At 44.8% G+C, this 24,588-nt stretch overlaps 1 protein-coding gene and 1 non-coding gene across 2 annotated transcripts; one reads left to right on the top strand and one right to left on the bottom strand.

Moving 5' to 3' along the window:
* Positions 1 to 4,592: 4,592 nt before the first annotated feature.
* Positions 4,593 to 13,201, bottom strand: CDKN2AIPNL (CDKN2A interacting protein N-terminal like). Its single transcript, XM_032251205.1, has 3 exons — positions 12,898 to 13,201; positions 11,149 to 11,248; positions 4,593 to 4,867 (listed from the first exon to the last, which is right to left on the bottom strand). Exons 1-3 carry the CDS (start codon positions 13,134 to 13,136, stop codon positions 4,856 to 4,858), a joined length of 351 nt encoding a protein of 116 aa, XP_032107096.1. The 5' UTR covers positions 13,137 to 13,201; the 3' UTR covers positions 4,593 to 4,855.
* Positions 13,202 to 14,031: 830 nt separating this feature from the next.
* LOC116554688 lies at positions 14,032 to 14,172 on the top strand. The gene has a single exon (XR_004270273.1). It is a non-coding gene; the product is annotated as a U4 spliceosomal RNA (small nuclear RNA).
* The last annotated feature ends 10,416 nt before the right edge of the window (positions 14,173 to 24,588 follow it).

The following is a 24,588-nucleotide window of genomic DNA, read 5'->3' as shown; positions in this document are numbered from 1 at the left end:
TCTCGGCTCACCGCAACCTCCGCCTCCTGGGTTCAGGCAATTCTCCTGCCTCAGCCTCCTGAGTAGCTGGGACTACAGGCACGCGCCACCATGCCCAGCTAATTTTTTGTAGTTTTGGTAGAGACGGGGTTTCACCATGTTGACCAGGATGGTCTCGATCTCTTGACCTCGTGATCCACCCGCCTCAGCCTCCCAAAGTGCTGGGATTACAGGCTTGAGCCACCGCGCCTGGCTATATATTTTTGTATATATCTATATTTTATATATGTATAATATATATATACACATACACACACACACACACACAGATACACATACCCAATGACAGTAGAGATTTTTTTTATGTGTGCACTCAATATTTGTTGAATGAAGTTTCCATATGACCAAAAGTCTTTAATAAGTTCTAAAACTCTTGCCTCTGAAGATCTGTGTTTACTCTTATTCCTACGGAAAGGCATCCCTAAGCTAGTCAAGAGTAACAGCCACAACTAGATGTTATAGGGCACACATGTCTCAGATACCAGAAGCTGACAGTCTCCTTCCAGACATAAGGGGATACCCAGCAGAGATTCTTTAGAGCTGGAGAACTAGGAAACACCAAATTATCTGACATTTAGGGTAACACAATTCTCATATTTTAGATGGAATAGTATTTAATTACAGACTGCAAAGCATCAGAGGATGGGCAGTGACAGTTAACGGGATTCCTCTTAGCGTCTATACGTAGGCCACTGATCCAAATGGATCCTGAGTTCAGACAGAATCCTTACCTCTGATAAGGCAGAGGATTGATCAGGTGGTCCACAGACTCTAAGGAATCTTTCAGAAAGCAGTTTTCTAGGTATAGTTTGGATTTAAAAAAAAAAAAAAGTTCTCGTATTTACTACTTGTCCCTTCCTATGATATCACTCTATCTTCACGCCAAGTCTTCAGTAAGACTCTGTATATGAACTTCTATGTGATATGTGGTCCTGTTTCAAGGCTAACAGTGGGCCATTTTACCTATACCACAAGGATTGCTGAAATGTAGACATTTAGATTTCTTTGCCACTTTCTATTCCAGAAATACATAAAGGATGAAATTCTAAAATACTGGTTAATTTTAAATGTGAGATGGCCACAGAGGTTGTAAAAGACAAGAAGAAAAACAGGCAGTTTAAGTGAAGAAACAATGGTAGAAAACTTATTAGAAAATTGAAATAAAACTTGATTGTAATTCACTAGAGAAGTCTTCAAAAACAAACTAAAGGAGGCCAGGCTTAGTAGCTCCTGCCTGTATTCTTAGCACTTTGGGAGGCTGAAACAGGAGGATAGCTTGAGGCCAGGAGTTTGAGGCTGCAGTGAGCTATGATTGCGCCATGTACTCCAGCCTAGGTGACAGAGAGACCCTAGCTCTGAAAAAAACCAAAAATAAATAAAAGCTATTGAGGGGAAATTACTCCACAATTTAAACTTGCTTTATGCAATGGATGCATTACTGAAAGGCTATTATTATTTTATCAGGGCATTGTATCATATAAAGAAATGGAATTCAGGCTGGGCGCGGTGGCTCAAGCCTATAATCCCAGCACTTTGGGAGGCCGAGGTGGGTGGATCACGACGAGGTCAAGAGATCAAGACCATCCTGGTCAACATGGTGAAACCCCGTCTCTACTAAAACTACAAAAAATTAGCTGGGCATGGTGGCACGTGCCTGTAATCCCAGCTACTCAGGAGGCTGAGGCAGGAGAATTGCCTGAACCCAGGAGGCGGAGGTTGCGGTGAGCCGAGATTGTGCCATTGCACTCCAGCCTGGGTAACAAGACCAAAACTCCGTCTCAAAAAAAAAAAAAAAAAAAAAAAAGAAATGGAATTCATGATGAGAAACCTATGAAAAATGTATTTTCTTCTTTTTTTTCATAGCTTCCTACTCAGACTGTAGGAAAATGCATTTTCAAAGTGAATAGTCACACTGACTTTTACCCATTTTGTAATTTAATTTTTTTTTTTTGAGATGGAGTCTTGCCCTTGTCACCCAGGCTGGAGTGCAATGGTACAATCTCAGCTCACTGCAACCTCTGCCTCCTGGGTTCAAGCAATTCTCCTGCCTCAGCCTCCAGAGTAGCTGGGATTACAGGCGTGTGCCACCACACCCAGCTAATTTTTGTATTTTTAATAGAGATGGGGTTTCGCCACGTTGGTCAGGTTGGTCTCGAACTCCTGACCTCATGGTCCACTCGCTTCAGATTCCCGAAGTGCTGGGATTACAGGTGGCAGACACCGTGCCTGGCCATGCTTTAATTTTTTTAGGCCTCCCAAATTTGTACGAATAATCAGAATAGAAAAAAGGCCGGGAGCAGTGGCCCACGCTTGCAATCCCAGCACTTTGGGAGGCCGAGGCGGGTGAATCACAAGGTCAGGAGTTCGAGACCAGCCTGGCCAACATGGTTCTAAAACCCTGTCTCTACTAAAAAATAAAAAAATTAGCTAGGCGTAATGGCGGGCACCAGTATTCCCAGGTACTTGTGAGGCTGAGGCAGGAGAATCGCTTGAACCTGGGAGATGGAGGTTGCAGTGAGTCAGGATTGCATCACTGCACACCAGCCTGGGTGACGGAGCAAGACTCCGTCTGAAAAAAAAAAATCTAGGCTACATTTGAGGAAAAGAAGAGGCTCACAAGCATTGTGCTTGGCCCTCTAACATTTACTACCTAATCCTTGCCCTAGCTCTCTGTGGTAGATATTTCTGTGATTTCCATTTTCCAGGTAAGGACCAGGAGAGAATTGGCTTGTCTTCAGATTATAGATCCTAGATCCTGACTTCTTCACTCAGTCCACCCTTCATGGTCACTAGGGACACTGCAGCTAGAAGCCTCCCAAAGATGTGGCCCATCCAAGCTGTGTTGCCTGGCCTTCCTCTCGAGCAGTGGGCAAGAGTCCTGTCCCACTTCTCTGTCCCCAGACACCATGCTTCTCCAACAAGCTCTCCTTTTCAGCACCTCTGGTTGTTAATTACCTGCGTTCACCAGTAGATTAAGGCAGGGTCCAATGTCTTATTTGCCACTATCACTAGTACCAACCACAGTGCCTACCACTGTTGAGTGACCCCACCTGTGATAAACTTACACTACTGCCCCCCAAATGAAGCCCCTTTCCCAGTATTTATGCCTAGACCTATCTACTTAATGGCAGGGACTAAACAAGAAAGAGGAGAGGGAGTACAGAACAGACACTTAGTTGAGGAACATTAACACCAAAATTTCAGAGCAAAGCAGGACTACAACAAGTATGGGGTTTTTTTCTTTTTTTTTTTTTTTTGAGAAGAAGTCTCACTCTTGTTTCCCAGGCTGGAGTGCAATGGTGTGATCTCAGCTTACTGCAACCTCTCCCTCCCGGGTTCAAACGATTCTCCTGCCTCAGCCTCCCAAGTAGCTGGGATTACAGGCACCTGTCACCACGCCTGGCTAATTTTTGTATTTTTACTAGAAACAGGATTTCACCATGTTGGCCAGGCTGGTCTTGAACTCCTGACCTCAGGTAATCCACCTGCCTCAGCCTCCCAAAGTGCTGGGATTACAGGCGTGAGGTGCCATGCCCAGCCTGCAACAAGTATTTCTTAAGAGGCTATATGCAAGGTGGTTCCTCAAGTCTAGAAGACCCAAACCTCAGGCTTCCTTCAGAATAGCAGCCTGGGAGACAGAGAATTTACAAATCAACTGGCTGACAGGACAAAACCCTGGACTCCTGTGTCAATGCATTTTAAACTAAGGCCAGATGCATTTTGGTAGGCTGTCTCTTTCCATGAGCTGGTGGGTACTTCAAGTCTATAATTTGATTCTTATTTCTTAAAAAAAGATAAGTATGTATGGTAGTTGGGTATAGGTATGGTATAAATTTCAAGTGGAAATAAGGAATTAAAGGATCTGATTTGCCTTGGTGGGGGAAGAAAAAGGCCATAAAACAGAATCACATTTAAAGATACATTGCTGAAAAATCCAAACTATAAAATTCATTACCTGCCATTATTACATCAACCACAAAAAGGCATTTTATTAGGTTTCTTTCTTTGAGACAATGTTTCACTTTTGTCGCCCAGGCTGATCTTCGCTCACTGCAACCTCCGCCTCCCAGGTTCAAGCAATTCTCCTGCCTCAGCCTCCCAGGTAGCTGGGATTGCAGACGGCTGCCACCAGCCCCAGCTAATTTTTCTTTTGTATTTTTAGTAGAGGTGGGGTTTTACCCGTGTTGGCCAGGCTGGCTGTCAGTTTACCTCAAACTGCTGACTTCAGGTGATCTGCCTACCTCAGCCTCCCAAAGTGCTGGGATTATTACAAGCATAAGCCACTGCGCCCAGCCCCAAAAGGCATTTTAAACAAAAATTCTGACATTTAAAAATTTAAAACATATCGCACCACTGCACTCCAGCCTGGGCGACAGAGCAAGACTCCATCTCAAAAAAGAAAAAAAGAAAAAGAAAAAAACTGAAAGTAGGGGCCCAGGAGTTCAAGGCTGCAATGAGCCAAAACTGCACCTTTGTATTCCTGCCAGGGCAACAGAATGAGACCTTGTCGGTAAGAAAAAAAAAAAAAAACCAAAACTGGAAATAGAAAAGAGGGCTTTTACAATGTTGATGAAGTCATCTTAGAGTGCATGATTTATAAATACATAAATATTCATGCATACTTTTACAGTGATAACTACTGGAAAAATGAGAATGTTAAAAAAGCCAATCTAGACAGAGTCCTTCTCATTCCACCTCCCTCTTTATGTTGGTAATACCAGGAGTCTTAAGAGAGCTGCTGTGGTCTATGTCACATTCATCCCAGCCTCCTTTCTAATCCTGTAGCTGATGATGGAAATGTGATAAATCTTCTGGCTTAGCTTTGATGCTGGGAAAAGAAGAAAAGAGGTTATATAACCATGTAGTCCAGTGAATCAAATTCATCTTCATAAATTAAAATATGGCAGTGATGTAATATTTATGTACTATCCAGACAGTAAGTATACTCAGAAATTATTAATATTTTACAACATACAGAAAATTCAGCAAAACATTGACCACACCATCCATTTGGAAGCCAGAACTTGATTTTCCTGTCTTGTCACTTGCAATCTATAAATGTTCACAATTTAAAGTGATAATGGAAATGCTTAAAATACAACTTTTCCTGGCATGCTTTCCAGTGAAAGATTCTAAAAGCAGAGTCACACAAACACTTATTGTTCTAAATTAAAAGCAGTCAGATTCAGGTAGTAATTCACAACATTTCACATTGAGTCAGGATATTTAGATGTGAAGGTTATATATTTCTGGATTTCACACTATTAGAAACTGTAAAAGCATGTCTTCAAATAGTGGTGAAATGAAGCAGAGTTATTCTTTCTGGGTACTCTCTAGCACCTTTGGTAAATTTAAACTTGGCTTTAGACAACTTTTAAGCAGGGTGTGAAGAAATCACTTTGGCTGTCACCTTGTATTGAATGAATTTCCTTAACATTTAGCAATGTAAGTGAATCAATCTGAGAGTCTTTTTAGTAATCAGAGATTTCAAGGTATGACCTATTTCCTAGTTAGACCAGTCAGTCTTTTTTTTCTTTTTTGAGACGGAGTCTCACTCTGTCGCCCAGGCTGGAGCGCAGTAGAGCGATCTCGGCTCACTGCAACCTCTGCTGCCCAGGTTCAACTGATTTTCCTGCCTCAGCCTCCCAGGTAGCTGGGATTACAGGACCCTGTCACTATACCCAGCTAATTTTTGTAGTTTTTAGTAGAGATGGAGTTTCACCATCTTGGCTAGGCTGGTCTTGAACTCCTGACCTCACAATTTCATCCGCCTCAGCCTCCCAAAGTGTTGGTATTACAGGCGTGGCCCACCATGCCTGGCCCCAGTCTTTTTAAGATGAAAAAACAAAATTCCTCAGCAAAAGCAAATTATGACTTTCTCCATTTAGGAGAATGCAGTATTACCTCAAGAAACCATCTTAAGTCCAAAGAGAAAAAAAATCCCCTAAGCAATCTCTTAAACGATAGGACAGACCAAGGCTATGGCAGCTGTGTGCTGGTCTGGGCTGCTTCTGCTGGTCTGGGCTGCTGTGATACCGTCTTTTCTACAGGTGTTTGCAGGTGATCCACTACTGACTCATGAGCTCCAGACAAGACTGGTCCATGGGATCAGACACACCTTTCCTGGCTTCTATTTCTAGTGGATAAAGAGTAAAAAACAAGTAGCTCCAATAAGTGTTTCTCTTGGGGTACAACAAAACCTCTGACTTAACTAATCTGACAGGCTGATTTTTTTTTTAACTTTTCTTTTTATTTTTTGAGACGGAGTTTCGCTCATGTTACCCAGGCTGGAGTGCAGTGGCACAATCTCGGCTCACCGCAACCTCCGCCTCCTGGGTTCAGGCAATTCTCCTGCCTCAGCCTCCTGAGTAGCTGGGATTACAGGCACGTGCCACCATGCCCAGCTGATTTTTTGTAGTTTTAGTAGAGACGGGGTTTCACCATGTTGACCAGGATGGTCTCGATCTCTTGACCTCGTGATCCACCCGCCTCGGCCTCCCAAAGTACTGGGATTACAGGCTTGAGCCACCGCGCCCAGCCTTTTTTAACTTCTCTTTGAGACGGGGTCTCACTCTGTCACCCAAGCTGGAGTGCAGTGGTGCGATCATGGCTCACTGAAGCCTCAACCTCCCAGGCTTAAGTGATCCTCCCACCTCAGCCTCTCCAGTAGCTGGGACCACAGGCATGTGCCACCATGCCCAGCTAGTTTTTATTTTTTGTGGAGACAAGTCTCACTATACTGCCCAGGTTGGTCTGGAATTCCTGGGCTCAAGCAATCCTCCCACCTCCGCTTCCCAAAGTGCTGGGATTACAGGCGGAGCCACAGGGCCAGGCTGATTTTTTTAATACTCACCAACATTTGCACCATCTTAGAATCACAGTCACAGGTGCTTCCACCAAGGGAGCAGCAGTTCTAGTACCTCAGAGCTTACCAAGATGACACAATGCATAAAAGATAGCTTCTTGAAATGCAGGCACACTTGTTTTTCTAACTTTTCCTTCAAATTTCTTTGTGTGTGTGTGTGTGTGTGAGACAGAGTCTTACTCTGTCGCCCAGGCTGGAGCACACTGGTGTTATCTCAGCTCACTGCAACCTCCTCCTTCCAGGCTCACGCAATTCTCCTGCCTCAGCCTCAAGAGTAGCTGGAACTACAGGCACATATCACCACGCCCACCTAATTTTTGTATTTTTAGTAGACAAGGTTTTGCCATTTAGCCAGGCTGGTCTCGAACTCCTAGCATCAAGTGATCCTCCCACTTCAGCCTTACAAAGTGCTGGGATTACAGGCATGAGCCACTGCACCTGGTCTTTCAAATTTGAGTCACTTTTCATAATGCCATTTTTCCTTTTGGGATAAAAATGTTCTCAGAAAAAAATGGACCAAGTAATTATGTTGACAGCTTCTTTCTTTGAGTCAATAATGATAGCTTCCTAGTCAATCACTCCTCTTTCTTCTTGGTTAAAACATTCCTTGGAAATATTAACTCTGACAATCATAGCAATGACACTCTTCCTGAGTCAGCTGCTGCTTTTCGTTAATTATCGCTCATTAATAGGTAAGCTGAGCAACCACAAAGGCTGCTGGCAGGAGCCTAGGATGGCGGTTAATCAAGATTGTTTACTCAATATATGTGTGTTTGAATCCCCCTCTTTCACAAGAAAAAAAAATCATATACTGCAACTGTCCAACAAATCCCACCTGTCAGAAACCAATGCTCATTTCTTTTCTCAGACTTAAAAAAAGAGCTGGACAGATTGCAGAGATGTACTTGCCTCAAAGCTGCAGAATAGCCATAAAGTATTTTTAAAATCTTAAAGAGCGGCTGGACACAGTGGCTCACACCTGTAATCCCAGCACTTTGGGAGGCTGAAGGTGGGCGGATCACCTGAGGTCAGGAGTTTGAGACCAGTCTGACCAATATGGTGAAGCCCGTCTCTACTAAAAATACAAAATTAGCTGGGTATGGTGGCACATGCCTGTAATAACAGCTACGTGGAGGCTGAGGCAGGAGAATCACTTGAACCCGGGAGGTGGGGGTTGCGATGAGCCAAGATCGCACCATTGCCCTCCAGCCTATGCAACAAGAGTGAAACTCCATCTCAAAAAAAAAAAAATCTTAAAGAGCTTATGTCTCCCAGTCATCATTGCTGTCTGTCCTGAGATACCAACAATGCCAGGCGATTTATTTCCATTTGGTAGCTAGCTTCAAAACCCAACTAAATTTTAATTTTAGAGCTAAAGATCAGTTCTGGGCAGAGCAACAACAGATGCTTTCAGGTGTACAGCTTGACATCAGGAGTCTGTCTATGGGCTGGCAATGTTGCCTAATGTTTAGCAACCTGCTCTATCATGTGTGCAAAAACTGCAGGCAAAGGACAAAACTGCTGCAAAGTCCTCAGGGCTGTCTTTCCAGTGGCCTTCAATGGAAAGGAGACAGCCTTTAATACCACACAAATTGGTCATGGTACATAGCTCAGATGACTTGTTCTCAGAATTGGCTTATCTAGAAGAGTCTTAAAAGACTCAACATGGCACAGTGACTCATGCCTGTAATCCCAGCACTTTGGGAGGCTGAGGCAGGTAGATCATTTGAGCCCAGGAGTTTGAGACCAGCCTGGGGAACACAGTGAAACACGGTCTCTACAATAATTAGCCAAGCGTGGTGGCACAGGCCTGTAATCCCAGCTACTAGGGAGGCTGAGGTACAAGGATCACTTGAGCTCGGGAGGTCACGGCTGCAGTTAGTCTGTCTCAAAACAAAACTGGCAAAACTCTATGCACCTTCTAAGTATCTCACTTTTCAGGATCAGCCGAATTTCACTTACAGTGGCATCAATAGACTAAAATTAAACCTGGTTACTTAAAAAAACATAAGTTTTATTTGAAGGAAGTTGCAACACACAATTCAAATATGCTGTAGAAGTATGGCCTCTATATATGGTTCTTCCATGTAGCTAACTGCTAATGATAAGTAAGATGGCGGCACTGATTTCAAGATGGTAATTTCATGCCCGAGGACTTTTTTCTGTAGGCTCACACTGTGCAGTGACAGTGTCAAAAATGAACATCCCAGGGCAGGGGCTATGCACATTTTTGAGATATAAGACCCATTTAGGATGTTTCAGAAATACCCTTCCTAACACACACACACACACACACACACACACACACTCTCTTCACACTGGTCTACAATAATGTTCGGGACGTGCCAAACCTCCTTAGTCTCCCATTGGGGTCTACAGACCAAATGTCATTAAGTGTTCTCATCGCTTATACCCAGCATGACTGGAAAGAGTTCCGCTACCTGGGGTGAAACAGAAAACATACAAGACAGAGAAGTACAATGTAGAACTGATGTAAGAAAATCAGAAAACCCCTTAGGAACAAAAAGTACTTAAAGAATCTACCACCAGCAGTTAAAAAATAAAGGCTTAACTGAGTACAGTGGCTCACGCCTGTAATCCTAGCAGTTTGGGAGGCTGAGGTGGGCAGATAACTTGAGGACAGGAGTTCAAGACCAGCTGGACAACATGGCAAAACCCCATCTCTACTAAAAATACAAAAATTAGCTGTGTGTGGTGGTATACGGCTGTAATCCCAGCTACTAGAAAGGTTGAGACAGGAGAATCGCTTGAACCTGGGAGGCAGAGGGAGCAGTAAGCTGAGATTGTGCCATTGTACTCCAGCCTCAGCGACAAAGTGTGACTTTGTCTAAAAAATAAACTAAAAATAAAGGCTTACCCCATTCCCTGCTTACCTCTGCTCCTGCTCCAGCTCCATGAGGTATACTCCAGTAGCCAGAAACTATCTAGCCTCTCTCTGGCTGGGCCCCAAGAACCTCACTAGGACACCCAAGGACTGCCCAGTTATTTTTTTAAGTATTACATGAGAAGATCCAAAAAGCCACGAACTCCCAATTCACATTGCTCCCTGGCCAAAAAGTAACCCCATTTTAACAGCTGATTTTACTTATTTTTCAGGAGTACTGTGTTAACAGCTGATTTTAAAAACATAATAGCATCTCGAAAACCAACCTGAAGCTTTTCCCCAGGTTCAGATTAAAACTAGAAGAATACTTTTTTAAGAAAAACAAACCATCCTGAAAATCAAGTGGGATGTGCTATTTGGGGCTGAAATACTTTCTGAGCAACTGAGGATTTGACAGAAGACCTCTATATGTGCCTCACCTCCCAAGACAAGATCTAAATGTGGAGAGAGGAGCTTACCTATGTTTCTAAGGGCAGAACTGAAAAGGGGCCAGCAGCTTTTTACTCTATTGCTTCAGTCGATTTTCTCAGTAGTTTCTGAGTACCTTCTCTGGGATGTAACTATACTAGGTTTGGGCGTTCTGAAGACTAAATAAAACTTTAGACACCATCTCGTCCCTCAAGGTCACAACTGCTTTAAAAGAAGCCTGGATAAAATGCCAAAGGAACTCTGGAAGATAAGTGAGCAATTAATTCTGCTGTCTGAGCAGACAAATGTGAAATAAGCACGTACTGGGGGTGATTCTGAAAAGTATTAATAGCTGGGATGCCCAGTCCCATACTCAGAGGTTCTTTGTGCCACACCCTCTATAGCCCCAGCTCCAGGGTCCAGATTCAAGACTCCAGGCAAGACTCGCTGTAAAAAGCCCATCACCTGAGATCAGACCCCACAGGATAGAGAACAGCTATGGTATTGACATTGCTCCAACCACATTCCTATCAGCAAATCAGAGAAGCCAAACAAGTCAGCTCAACACTCACACCTGGGTAAGGATGAGTTAGTCACTGTATTACCAACAAGATTTTTTAACAGGTAAGAAACTTCAGTATTCTAGCCAACAGTTTTTTAAACATCAAGCAAAAATCTCAAAATATTGTTCCTAAACAACTGGAAGAGGCTAAGTTTATGTGTCACCTCATCAACAATGCATAATTTATCACCATGAGTTGTTAACTAGTTATGAAAAGGCTTATACCAATTATGGGAAAATGAAAGGGTATAGATCTTTGGGGTAGTAAACAAGAGCATTCAAAAACAATATACTCTAATATAGTGTCATCAAAGCAGGGACTGTTAACTCTACACCATTTCATCACATGCACTTGGAAATCCGATTTACCTTTTTCATTAATTCACTTCTGGTAGTAAATTGTGGCAGGTCTTCCACTTCAATCCCATCAGCCATTTCCATCACCTTGTCTAAAAGGTCTTTATTGTAACTGCATAATAAAAAGTAGTAAGGTAAAAACCTTGGAAGAATTGTCACTGTGGATTAACAACAAATTGCAGGTTGCTCAACCACAGAATCGACTTTCGGAGAACTGATCTGATACTGCAGGGCAAACCTATACGTGTTCAGCACAAGGTTAATGAACATTTCTTTTTTGTTTTTTTGAGCTGGAGGCTTGCTCTGTTGCCCATGCTGGAGTGCAGTGGCGCAATCTCAGCTCACTGCAACCTCCACCTCCCAGGTTCAAGCAATTCTCCTGCTTTAGCCTCCTGAGTGGCTGGGATTGCAGGCACCTGCCAACATGCCTGGCTAATTTTTGTATTTTTAGTAGAGACAGGGTTTCACCATGTTGGCCAGGCTGGACTCCTGACCTCAACTGATCCTCCCACTTCAGCTTCCCAAAGTGCTGGAATTACAGGTGTGAGCCACCACACCTGGCCCCGTGAACACTCCTTGCTTGTAGATACAGAAGTGGACTTTAGGAATGCCAGTAGAGCAGATGTTTCAAGATTTACAAGAACAGAGGCACTGTACATCCAGCAATACATATTCTCAGATACAGGATGAGGGCAAAAGTATTTTTATTTTTTAAATACATGGAATGTTAGTCTAACAAAGACATTATTTATTTGCCCAATTCTCTGATATTTGCCTAACCATAGATCCTGTAAACCAGGATTTCCAAGGAGAACCTAGAAGGCAGGAAAAAATGATAAGTACCTCTGGTATTGCTTCTCTACATATTATATTGTTCTAATAAACCTCAAAATGTAAAGCAAGACCAAGTGGCTTAGGCCTGGAGGGGCCAAGTGATCAGAGTCAGGCAGCCATAATAGGTATAGAAACCAAGATCAAGCCAAGTCACCCTATTTTCCTAACACAATTTCAGGAAAAATGAAGCTAATAGGAAACCTCAAGATTTGCCACCTTCTTCATGGAGGGGTGAAGGGAATGCCTTATCAGGCACTTCAGAAGTGGGCCTCTGTCCTTTTGGTGCAGCAGACAGGATGCAATGGGCTTTGGGACCTTGTCAAAAAGGCATCGGCCATTTTCATAAGAGGGAAAGCAGAGAGGTGAAGCTGGTTCCTACTTAGGACCCAGTGGGCTGTGGAACGAGTAGAAAAAGCCACAGGATACAGATTACATCCTGTCATTAGTGGTTAAAATCCACCAATCTTGCCAGAAGCTGCATGACCCCAGGTATATCACTTCCCTCCCTAAGCTTTTTCACCTGTAAAATGGGAATCTCCGTTTTTGTCTCTGCCCGTTTGCCATGTGAATGACAGGGGCTAATAGACTTGGAACGCACCCTGCAAAGGTGATGGTTTGAGCTAATAATAGTAGTAATACAAATAACAATAGCAACTTTTTAGCTCGCCATGTATTTAGCTCTTCACCCTTTAATTATTACAGTCATCATAGCTACCCATTTACCAAAAGAGAGAACTGAGGCTCAAGGATAAGGATCTTTCCAAGGTGCCTCCTAGGTGGGAATCAGCCTTCGGGCCGGCCAATAAGGATGGAGGTTGGGCGCGGGTTCAGTCTGGGGCAGAGATTCCGGTCAGGGCTGAGCCCTGGAAGAGGGCTTGAGGATCGGAAGACAGGGGACAGGATCAGCCGGCCGGCAGGGGTCCGCACCTGCAGCCCAGGAAGAGGTGGTTGGCCCAAACCATGGAGAGGGACAGCAACTGGTCCAGGCGGCCACCGCCATCAGGCGGGTCGCGGTAGTCGGGCAGGTGGCGCAGGATGAATTCCATGCGGGCCTTCCATTGCTTCTCGCTCTCTGAGTAGGAGCGGAACTGCTCCGCGAAGTCGGCCGCCTGCCGCACCCCCGAGACCAGCTCCTCCACTGCGGCGGCCGCCTCGCCACCGACCATGGTGCCAGCTGCAGCCGAGGACCGGATAGCCCGCCGCCTTCCCGACGAGCACTGCGCCACCGCCTGCCGGCCAGAGGGACCCTGTCAGCGCACGACTGCTCCAGAAGACCAACCTGGAGCGCCCTCGCCCGGAGCGGCGGCCTGTGCGGGCACAGAGTGGCTCCTGGCTCATCAGATTGCCGCAGCCCGTGGCGCCTGCCCTGGGTCTACCCAAGACTGCAAGGGCCCTTCGCGGTCGACCCTGCGGGAAACCGGAGGGCGGGGGGTCCCTAAGCACAGAGTCTGGGCGCCCCCTTCCAGTTGGCAGCTGGGTGCCAATTACAGCTATGCTGTGTCCTTCTTGCCCTGGGGGTTCCCCGGGCACCGCCTCATCCCGAACGACATTGGGGGGCCCGGGTCACAGATGCATAGGATGCCCTCAGTTCTGGGGACTTACACACGTAGCTGCTTTGATCGACTTCCAGGGTCTCTACACCCACCCAGGTTGGGGCCCTCTTTCCTGGAGCGAGTAATCCATCCATCCGGTGAATACCTGCCTGGCACATTGCTAGGTACTGCAGAGGCAATGAGAGCACACTCGGGGCCCTGCTTGGACGAACTTTACCATCGAGTGGACAAACAGACATTAGTGACATAATTGCTCAAGTAAATGGAGAATTTCAACTTTGACAAGTATTAGTAAAGAGAAGCCCAGCGTGCTATAACCATGAATAAGCAAGGGACCCAATCTAGTCTTGGGGTCAGGGAAGTGATCTTGGAAAACTGAAGAATGAGCAGGAGTTTTCTGAGTAAAGAGGAGTCCGTCAGAGCAAGAGAGAGCCTGGCCTGGTAAGACAATTGCAAGATAGTGGTTAGGAGGGGTTGGGGGTCAGGGCAGGTAAAGAATGGAGAAGATAGCTTTGCGCAGTGGCAGTATCGTAGCCAATGAGGTTAATCCGAGGTGTGATTACTGCTAATTGAAAACTTTTCCCAATACCCCGTTGTGTCGACTTGCAATATAGTCGGCACTGGCAATTTTTGACAGTCTCTACGGAGACTGAATTAAAGAGAGAGAGAGAGAGAATGGAGAAGATGAGGTTGCAGAGGTCAGCAAGGCCAGTAGGCCAGGCAGGGATCCTGGCTAGATCCCAAGAATGGGGAGCCACTGAAGGATTTTAACCAGAACAGTGACACCTGCGTTTACAAAAGATGTTGGAAGGATCCAGAAAGAATGTGTACAGAGGACATGAGCAAGCAACTTTGGTTTTGGTTTTAAATAAATACAGGGTTTCACCATGTTGCCCAGGCTGGTCTCAAACTCCTGAGCTCAAGTGATCTGCTCCCCTTCGAACAGATCCATGATCTAGGGCTCCAGTGCAGGTCCTGTATTGTGAGTGGGGCCTGTGGGGAGGGCTGATTATGTGCTGTCTGCTGCTTCTGCAGCTTCTTTTGGGGCCTCAGGGTCCCAGAAGTCAGCGACTCAACAGAGCATGGAAATACAGGGCAGTGTGAGTAGACTGAGCCTGAAGACCCAGCACCAAGCTCAGGGATATGGCGTTGTGGCTAACAACAGGGAGGCATGATAGTCATGCTCATGTGGGCAAACTGTCAACAGGGCCTGTGAGACCAAAGACAGAGTCAGCAATCAGGAATTGGTGCACTGTCCTGGAGATCCTAAAAGTGAATGCAGATCACATGTCCTGAGGGGCTCGTTAAAATGACAGACTCCCCCAGCCTCACCATGGAATGTTCAGAATCAAGGCCGCAGGTATTTCGGCTTCCACCTGCAGCTGACCAAACTTAGAAAAACTCAAAGTTGTTGAGGGTTCTCTGAGCAAAATTCGTGGTCACCTGATTGTACAATACAGACTGGCTCAGATATAGGAACCCAGGCTCTGCAAACAGCAGCTGCAGTTACACAGCCAACCATGCCTATGGGGTGTGAAAAAGCTAACCGTCATGCAGCAACTACCTTATTTAGCATATCTGTGACAATTATGGAGCATATGCATATACATAATATATGTACAAACATATTCAGACATGCATACAGTTGTAAACCCAGAAGTACACAAATAGGCATTCCTTTTTTTTTTTTTTTTTTTTGAGGTGGAGTCTCACTCTGTTGCCTAGGCTAGAGTGCCTTGGGCGATCTCAGCTCACTGCAACCTCCGCCTCTCGGGTTTGAGCAATTCTCCTTCCTCAACCTCCCGAGTAGCTGGGACTACAGGTGTATGCCACCATGCCCGGCTAGTTGTTTGTTTGTTTTTTTTGAGATGGAGTCTCACTCTGGCGCCCAGGCTAGAGTGCAGTGGCGCGATCTCGGCTCACTGCAAACTCTGCCTCCCAGGTTCAAGCAGTTCTCTGCCTCAGCCTCTTGAGGAGCTGGGATTACAGGCACGTGCCACCACATGTGGCTAATTTTGTGTTTTTAGTAAAGACGAGGTTTTGCCATGTTGGCCAGGCTGGTTTCAAACTCCTGACTTCAGGTGATCTGTCCACCTCAGCCTCCCAAAGTGCTGGGATTACAGGTGTGAGCCACTGTGCCTGGCCTGTGAGCCACTGCACCCAGCCAATATTTTTATACTGCTCCACATTGTGAAAGTATAATGTTAATAATATCACATTTTTCTAAAAAATGGCCAGGTATAGTGGCTCACCACCTGTAATTGGTTGCAGTGAGCCAAGATGGCGCCATTGCACGCCAGCCTGGGCAACATCAAGACTATGTCTCAAAAAGAGAAAAAAAATAGTTAACGGCCACACACAGTGAGACCCCCATCTCTACAAACAATTTAAAAAAATTTTTTTTTTTTTACAAGACGGGGTTTCACCATGTTGGTCAGGCTGGTCTTGAACTCCCAACCTCAGGTGATCTGCCTGCCTTGGCCTTCCAGAGTGCTGGGATTACGGGCGTGAGCCACCGTGCCTGGCCAACAATTAAAAAATTAGCTGGGCCTGGTGGTACACACCTATAGTTCCAGCTGCTTGGGAGGCTAAGACAGGATGATCGCTTGAACCCAGGAGTTCAAGGCTGCAGTGAGCTGTGATAGCAATACTGCATTTCAGCCTGGGAGACAGAGCAAGACTTCGTCTCAAAAAAAAAGAAAAACAGTGGCTGGCCATGATGGTTCACACATGTAATCCCAGCATTTTGGGAGGCCAAGGCAGGAGGATCACCGGCAGTCGGGAGTTTGAGACCAGCCTGACCATCATGGAGAAACCCTGTCTCTACTAAAAATACAAAATTAGCCGGGCATGGTGGCAGGCACCTGTAATCCCAGCTACTCAGGAGGCTGAGACAGGAGAATCACTTGAACCCAGGAGGCAGAGGTTTCAGTGAGCTCAGATCGCACCATAGCACTCCAGCCTGGCCAACAAGAGTGAAACTCCATCTCAAAAGAAAAAAAATAGTTAATAATTAACACCTCATAGGACACTGTGGCAAGTCCAATTTTTTTTTTTTTTATTTATTTATTTATTTATTTATTTTTTGAGACGGAGTTTCGCTCTTGTTACCCAGGCTGGAGTGCAATGGCGCGATCTCGGCTCACCGCAACCTCCGCCTCCTGGGTTCAGGCAATTCTCCTGCCTCAGCCTCCTGAGTAGCTGGGATTACAGGCACACGCCACCATGCCCAGCTGATTTTTTGTATTTTTAGTAGAGACGGGGTTTCACCATGTTGACCAGGATGGTCTCGATCTCTTGACCTCGTGATCCACCCGCCTCGGCCTCCCAAAGTGCTGGGATTACAGGCTTGAGCCACCGTGCCCGGCAAGATAAACTTTTGTACCTCATCTTTTAAAGTGTTTATTGAAATATTTCAATACATAAAATTAACCCACTTAAAGTATACAATCCATGGCATTAGTGTATTCGGATTTTTGCAACCATCAACATAAATTAAGTATAGAACATGTTTATCACCCTATTCCCATTAGCAATCACTTCCCTTTTCCCCTCACCCCTGGCAACAACTAATCTACTTTTTGTCTCTATGAATTTCCTCGTCTGGACATTTCATTTAAATGAAACCTTTGGGACTGGCTTCTTTCACTTATATGTTTTCAAAGTTCATCCATGTTATACATGTGTTTGTACTATATTACTTTTTAAGGCTGAATAATATTCCATTATATTAATCCACTTCATTCATCAATTGCTGATATTTAGGTTGATTCTACTTTTGGCTGATATGAATAATGCTGCCATGTGCATTCATTACAACTTTTTTGTGGACATGTGTTTTTCAGTTCTCTTGGGTATAGAGTAAATTGCTGGGTCATATGGTAACTCTATGTTTAACTTTTTTTTTTTTTTTTTTTTTGACATGGAGTTTCGCTCTTGTTACCCACGCTGGAGTGCAGTGGCACGATCTCGGCTCACCGAAACCTCCGCCTCCTGGGTTCAAGCAATTCTCCTGCCTCAGCCTCCCGAGTAGCTGGGACTACAGGCACGCGCCACCATGCCCAGTTAATTTTTGTATTTTTAGTAGAGACGGGGTTTCCCCATGTTGACCAGGATGGTCTCGATCTCTTGACCTCGTGATCCACCTGCCTCAGCCTCCCAAAGTGCTGGGATTATAGGTGTGAGCCACCGCGCCCGGCCTTATATTTAACTTTTTATTTTGTTTTGTTTTTTGTTTTTGTTGGAGACAGAGTCTCCCTCTGCTACCCAGGCTAGGGTGCAGTGGTGTGATCTCAGCTTGCTGCAACCTTCTCCTCCTGGGTTCAAGCGATTCTCCTGCCTCAACTTCTCAAGTAGCTGGGACTACAGGCACCCACTACCATGCCCAGTTAATTTTTGTATTTTTAGTAGAGATGAGGTTTCACCACATTGGCCAAGCTGGTCTTGAACTCTTGACCTTGTGATCCACCCAACTCGGCCTCCCAAAGTGCTGGGATTACAGGCACTTTGGGAAGCCGAGATGGGTGGATCACAAGGTCAGGTGGGTGAGCCAACGTGTCTGACTTTGTTTTGTTTTTTGAGACAGGGTCTCACTCTGTTGCCCAGGCTGGAGTGCAGTAACATGATCTTGGCTCACTGCAACCTCCACCTCCCTGGTTCAAGCAATTCTCCTGTCTCAGTCTCCCTACTACCTGGGACTACAAGTGCACACCACTACACCTGGCTAATTTTTGTATTTTCGTAGAAACGGGGTTTCACCATGTTGGCCAGGCTGGTCTCAAACTCCCAACCTCCGGTTATCTGCCCACCTCGGCCTCCCAAAGTGCTGGGATTACAGGTGTGAGCCACTGTGCCCAGCTGTGTTAAACTTTTTGAACAAGCTCTGTTTCACAATGTTGGCACCATTCCACAGTGCTACTGATAATGTATGAGGGTTCCAATTTCGTCACATTCTTGCCAACACTTAGTATTTTCCCTTTTAAAATTTTTAAATTATAGCCATCCTAGGGGGTACAGAGTGATACCTAATTGTTGTTTAGATTTGCATTTTCCTAATAACTAATGATGCTGAGCATCTTTCATGTGCTTATGGCCATGTGTATATCTTTTTGGGGACATGTCTGTTCAGATCGCTTGCCCCCTTTTTTCCTTTCTTTTTTCCCATTGTTAGAGTTAATTTTTTGCTTATGAAATATTTCAAACATGAAAAATTATGCAGGATAATGTAACAGACACCCCATCACCTGCTCCCACAACATGAACCTTTCCCATATTTGCTTTGAGGTGGTGTTGTTGTTGCTGTTTAATAGACTTTATTTACTTATTTATTTATGATATGGAGTTTTGCTCTTATTACCCAGGCTAGAGTCCAATGGCATGATCTCAGCTCACCACAATCTCCACCTACCAGGTTCAAGCAATTCTCCTGCCTCAGCCTCCCAAGTAGCTAGGATTACAGGCATATGCCACCATGCCCAGCTAATTTTGTATTTTTAGTAGAGAGAGTTTCCACTGTGCCCGGCCTGACTTTATTTTTTCGGAGCAGTTTTAGGTTCAAAGCAAAACAATAAAGGTGTCAGATGCATAGCTCATGCCTATAATCCCAGCACTTTGAGGGGCCGAGGCAAGAGGAATGCTTGAGCCCAGGAGTTCATGACTAGCCTGGGCAACATGACGAAACCCCATCTCTACAAAAACTACAGTTAGCTGGGTGTAATGGCACTTGCCTGTAGTCCAAGCTACTCAGGAGGCTGAGGCAGGAGGACTGCTCAAGACTAGTTCAAGGCTACAGTGAGCTGTGATTTAAAAAGAACACTAAAGGATATAATATTTTTTTTTTTAAATCCTTCCCCACCCGCCCCCTCCCGCACGCGCGCGCGCGCGCGCTCTCCAAGGATATAATATTTTACTCCTACTTTCAACCTAACAAGTATCCGTACCACAATTTCAAAGGATGCGGGATAAAGACACAGATCCTGAGACAGAGACAAAGATCGTTATTGTTCACAGCACAACAAGCAGCGTGAGCTTCATGTTTGCCCTAGTTCCGTTTGTTCCCCAAGTCCCACAGGGGCTATGCCAAGGGACCCAGTTAGATGAGGTATACACCGTGGGTTTGTATCATAGCTGAGGAACCCCAAATTGAAAGAACATTAATAATTAATAAAGGACTACAGGCATATTTGCCCAACCTTTTCTCCAGAGCAATTACTTTTATCCAGACAGTAAATAAAACTGCCTTTGCTCAGGAGATAGACACTGTCTCCAGGTTGTTTGAAGGACAAACATCCTTTAAAAGATAGCATCTGACTTTTTGTTTTTTTAGTATTTTTAGAAAATGGACACAGGGTCTCACTGTTTTGCCCAAGATGGTGTCAAACTTCTGGCCTCAGGCAAACCTCCTACCTCAGCCTCCCAAAGTGTTGGGATTACAGGCATGAGCCAACGTGCTTCCCTGTGTCTTGTGTCTAACTCTTAAGATGTGCAAATAGGCCGGGCACAGTGGCTCACACCTGTAATCTCAGCACTTTGTTATTTTTTGGTTTTTATTGAGATGGAGTTTCCCTCTTGTTGCCCAGGCTGGAATATAATGGTGCGATCTTGGCTCACTGCAACCTCCACCTCCTGGGTTCAAACAATTCTCCTGCCTCAGCCTCCCAGGTAGCTGGGATTACAGGCACATGCCAACATGCCTGGCTAATTTTTATATTTTTAGTAGAGACGAGGTTTCACCATGTTGGTTAGGCTGGTCTCAAACTCCTGACCTCAGGTGATACACCCGCCTCAGTCTCCCAAAGTACTGAGATTACAAGCATGAGCCACCATGCCCAGCCAATCTCAGCATTTTGTGAGGCCGAGGTAAGAGGATTGCTTGAGTTCAAGAGTTTGAGACCAGCCTGGGCAACATAGTGAGACCCTGCCTCTACAAAAAAATAAATAAATAAATAAATAAAAATAAATAAATATTTTTTTGTAGAGACCCTGCCTCTACAAAAAAACAAAAAAATAAAAACAGGCGTGATGTTACATGCCTGTAGTCCCAGTTACTCAGGAAGCTGAGGTGGGAGGATTGTTTGAGAGTGGGAGATTAAGGCTGTGGTGAGCCATGATTGTGCCACTACACTTCAGCCTAGGTGACAAAGTAAGAACCTGTTTAAAAAAAAAAAAAAAAAGACAGGCACAGTGGCTCACGCCTGTAATCCAAGAATTTTGGGAGGCTGAGGCAGGTAGATCGCCTGAGATCAGGAGTTTGAGACCAGCCTGGCCAACATCGTGAAGCCCTGTCTTTTTACTAAAACTACAAAAATGAGGCAGGCGTGGTGGGAGGTCCCTGTAATAATCCCAGCTACTTGGGAGCCGGAGGCAGGAGGAAAGCTTGAACCTGGAAGGCGGAGGTGGCAGTGAGCTGAGATCACACCACTATACTCCAGCCAGGGCAACAGAGCTAGACTGTGTCTCAAAAAAAAAACAGCAAAAACAAAGTACAAATATATGAAAGGCCCATGGAGAATTCTCTCTCCACATAGGTTGAGATTCTTTTTTCTTTTTCTTTTTTTTTCCATATGAGTATCTAATTGTTCCAGCAGAGTTTGTTGAAAAGACTATTCTTTCACTCAATTGCCTTGGTAACTTTGTCAAAAATCGATTAACCACATATATGTGTGAGTCTATTTCTGGACTCTGTATTCTGTTCCATTGATTTATGTGTCCATCCTTTTGCTAATACCATATTGTGGTATGTGTGGTTTTCTTGTTGTTGTTGTTGTTATTTTTGAGACAGAGTCTGCCTCTGTTGCCCAGGCTGGATTGCAGTGGCACGATCTCGGCTCACTGCAACCTATGCCTCCCAGGTTTAAGCAATTCTCCTGCCTCAGTCTCCCAAGTAGCTGAGACCACAGATGTGCACCACCACGCCTGGCTAATGCTTGTATCTTTAGTAGAGATGGAGTTTCACCATGTTGGCCAGGCTGATCTCGAACTCCTGACCTCAAGTGATCCACCCAACTCAGCCTCCCAACTTGCTGAGATTTCAGGCATAAGCCACCACACCCAACCCATACTGTGTTTATTACTGTAGCTCATGAGTTTGCAAATGTAAAGGGTGGGCTACATATAATTCCTGCTACCTACTTTTTTTGTTTCATTTTTCAACCATTTAAAACGGTAAAAAGCAGTTTCACTTATAAGCCCTGCAAAAACAGGCTGCAGGCTAGCCTGTGGGCCAGTCTGCCAATCCTGCTACAGGTCTAAGGTAAGTCCTTAAAATCAGGTTGTATGCGCTCTCCAAATATGTTCTTCTTTTACAAAATTGTTTGGTTGTTCTGGCCTATTGCTTTTTGATATAAATTTTAGCATCAGGCTGGGCGCGGTGGCTCACGCCTGTAATCCCAACACTTTGGGAGGCCAAGGTGGGCAGATCACGAGGTCAGGAGATCAAGACCACCCTGGCTAACATGGTGAAAGAGGTCTCTAATAAAAATACAAAAAATAAGGTGGACGTGGTGGCCCGTGCCTGTAGTCCCAGCAACTTGGGAGACTGAGGCAGGAGAATTGCTAGAACCTGGGAGGCAGAGGTTGCAGTGAGCCAAGATCATGCCACTGCACTCCAGCCTGGGCAACAGAGCCAGACTCTATCTCAAAAAAAAATTTTTTTTTTAATTTAGCATCAGTTTCTAGAAGTAAAGGTTGCTGGTATTTTAATTGGGATTGTATTTAGTTCATAGATCAACTTGGGGAGAATGAACATCATTATATCAAATAATTATATAATGATATAATTATCATCATTGTATCTATGTATTTAGCCCTTCTTATTGTTGTGGTATATTTTTAAATCCAATGAAACATTAGATCTTTCATATATTTACCACCTTATTTGTTATCCATTCCTTATCTATCTCTTACCCTCCATCTAGTTTCATTTTCCTTCTACCTGAAAATTTTACATTAGAAATCCTTAGACTGGGCAAGATGGCTCATGCCTGTAATCCTAGCACTTTAGGAGGACAAGGTCGGAGAATTGCTTTAGCCCAGGAGTTCAAGACCAGCCTGGGCAACATGGTGAGAGTCTGTCTCTCTTAAAAATTAATTTTAAAAGGCTGGGCACAGTGGCTCACACCTGTAATCCCAGTACTTTGGGAGGCTGAGGCAAGTGGATCACCTGAGGTCAGGAGTTCGAGACCAGCTTGGCCAACATGACGAAACCCCATCTCTACTAAAAATACAAAAATTAGCTGGGCATGGCAATGGGCACCGGTAATCCCAGCTACTCAGGAGGCTGAGGCAGGAGAATCGCTTGAACCCAGGAGGTGGAGGTTTCAGTGAGCCAAGATCACACCACGGCACTCTAGCCTGGTGACACAGGGAAAGTCCATTTCAAAAAACAAACAAAAAAATAACAACAACAACAACAACAAACCCGTAAACACTATCTCATAGTTTTTGTGAATCAGGAATTCAAGACTGGCTTAATTTGTTTTCTAGTGCTTCAATTTTGTGAAGGTTTGTCTGGAGCTGGAGGATCTACCTCTGAGATGGTTCATTCACATGACTATTTGCAGCAGATCTCAGTTTATTACTACATGGATTTCTCCACAAGACTACTTGAGTGTCCTCAGATGGCAGGGGGTCTTCCTTCAGAGTAAGTGAATTCAGAAAGAGCAAGGAAGAAGCCACACTATCTTTTATGACTTGGAGTCATAGGTCACATACCATCATTTTTCACTTGCTCTGTTCATTGGAAGTGAGTCACCAAGTCCGATACACATTCACAAGCAGGGAAATTAGGCTCCACCTTTTGAACAGAGTGTCAGAGAATTTTGAATATACTTTTAAACACCACACATTTTCTTTTCCATATTTTACTCTTTTGAGACAGGGTCTCACTCTGTTGCCCAGGCTGGAGTCCAGTGGCACATTCAAGGCTCAGTGCAGCCTCAACCTGCTAGACTTAAGTGATCCTCCCACCTCAACCTTCCAAGTAGTTGCTGCACACCGCCATGTCCAGCTAATTTTTAAAAATTTTTTGTAGAGTGTATTAGTCTGTTTTTACACTGCTGATAAAGACATACCCAAGACTGGGAAGAAAAAGAGGTTTAGGACTTAACAGTTCCACATGGCTAGGGAGGCCTCAGAATCATGGCGGTAAAAGGCACTTCTTACATGGCGGTGGCAAAAGAAAAATGGGGAAGAAATCCCTGATAAACCCATCAGATCCCATGAGACTTATTCACTATCACAAGAATAGCATGGGAAAGAATGGCCCCCATGATTCAATTACCTCCCCCTTGGTCCCTCCCGCAACATGTGAGAATTCTGGGAGATACAATTCAAGTTGAGATTTGGGTGGGGACACAGCCAAACCATATCATACAGACAAGGTCTCACCATGTTGCCCATGCTGGTCTCCAAATCCTGTGCTTAAGCATCTTCCCAAAGTGCTCAGCCTTCCAAAGTGCTAGGATTACAGGCATGAGCCTCCTCAACATTCTTCTTCTCTTCTTTCTTCTTCCTCCACCTCCTCCCCTCCCCTTGTCCCTTCTCCTTCTTCTTCCTCTTCCTTCTTCTCCTTCCTCTTCCTCCTCCTCTTTTTCTTCCTCCTCCTGTTTCTCTCTCCTTCTCTTTCTCCTCCTCATTCTTATTCTTCCTCCTCTTTTCCCTCTTCCTCCTACTTCTTCTTTTTTTATTTTTTAATTTGAGATGGAGTTTCATTCTTATTGCCCAGGCTGGAGTGCAATGACATGATCTCAACTCATTACAACCTCTGCCCCCTGAGTTCAAGTGATTCTCCTGTGTCACCCTCCCGAGTAGCTAGGATTACAGACATATACCACCATGTCCCGCTAATTATTTGTATTTTTAGTAAAGACAGGGTTTCTCCATGTTGGTCAGGCTGGTCTAGAACTCCCAACCTCAGGTGATCCGCCTGCCTTGGCCTCCCAAAGTGCTGGGATTATAGGCATTAGCCACTGTACCTGGCCTCTTCCTCCTATTTCTAAGATTACCTTATAGAATATTCCTCACTAATTATTTTCATGATAGACCTAGAAACCCTAAGCTAATTATA

The sequence above is a fragment of the Sapajus apella genome, unplaced genomic scaffold (genome assembly GCF_009761245.1).
Source record: "Sapajus apella isolate SASKATOON/1434 unplaced genomic scaffold, GSC_monkey_1.0 scaffold1, whole genome shotgun sequence".
Classification (NCBI taxonomy): Eukaryota; Metazoa; Chordata; class Mammalia; order Primates; family Cebidae; genus Sapajus; species Sapajus apella.
The sequence above is the reverse complement of the archived record's forward strand: the minus strand, read 5'-3'. Positions and strand labels throughout refer to the sequence as shown.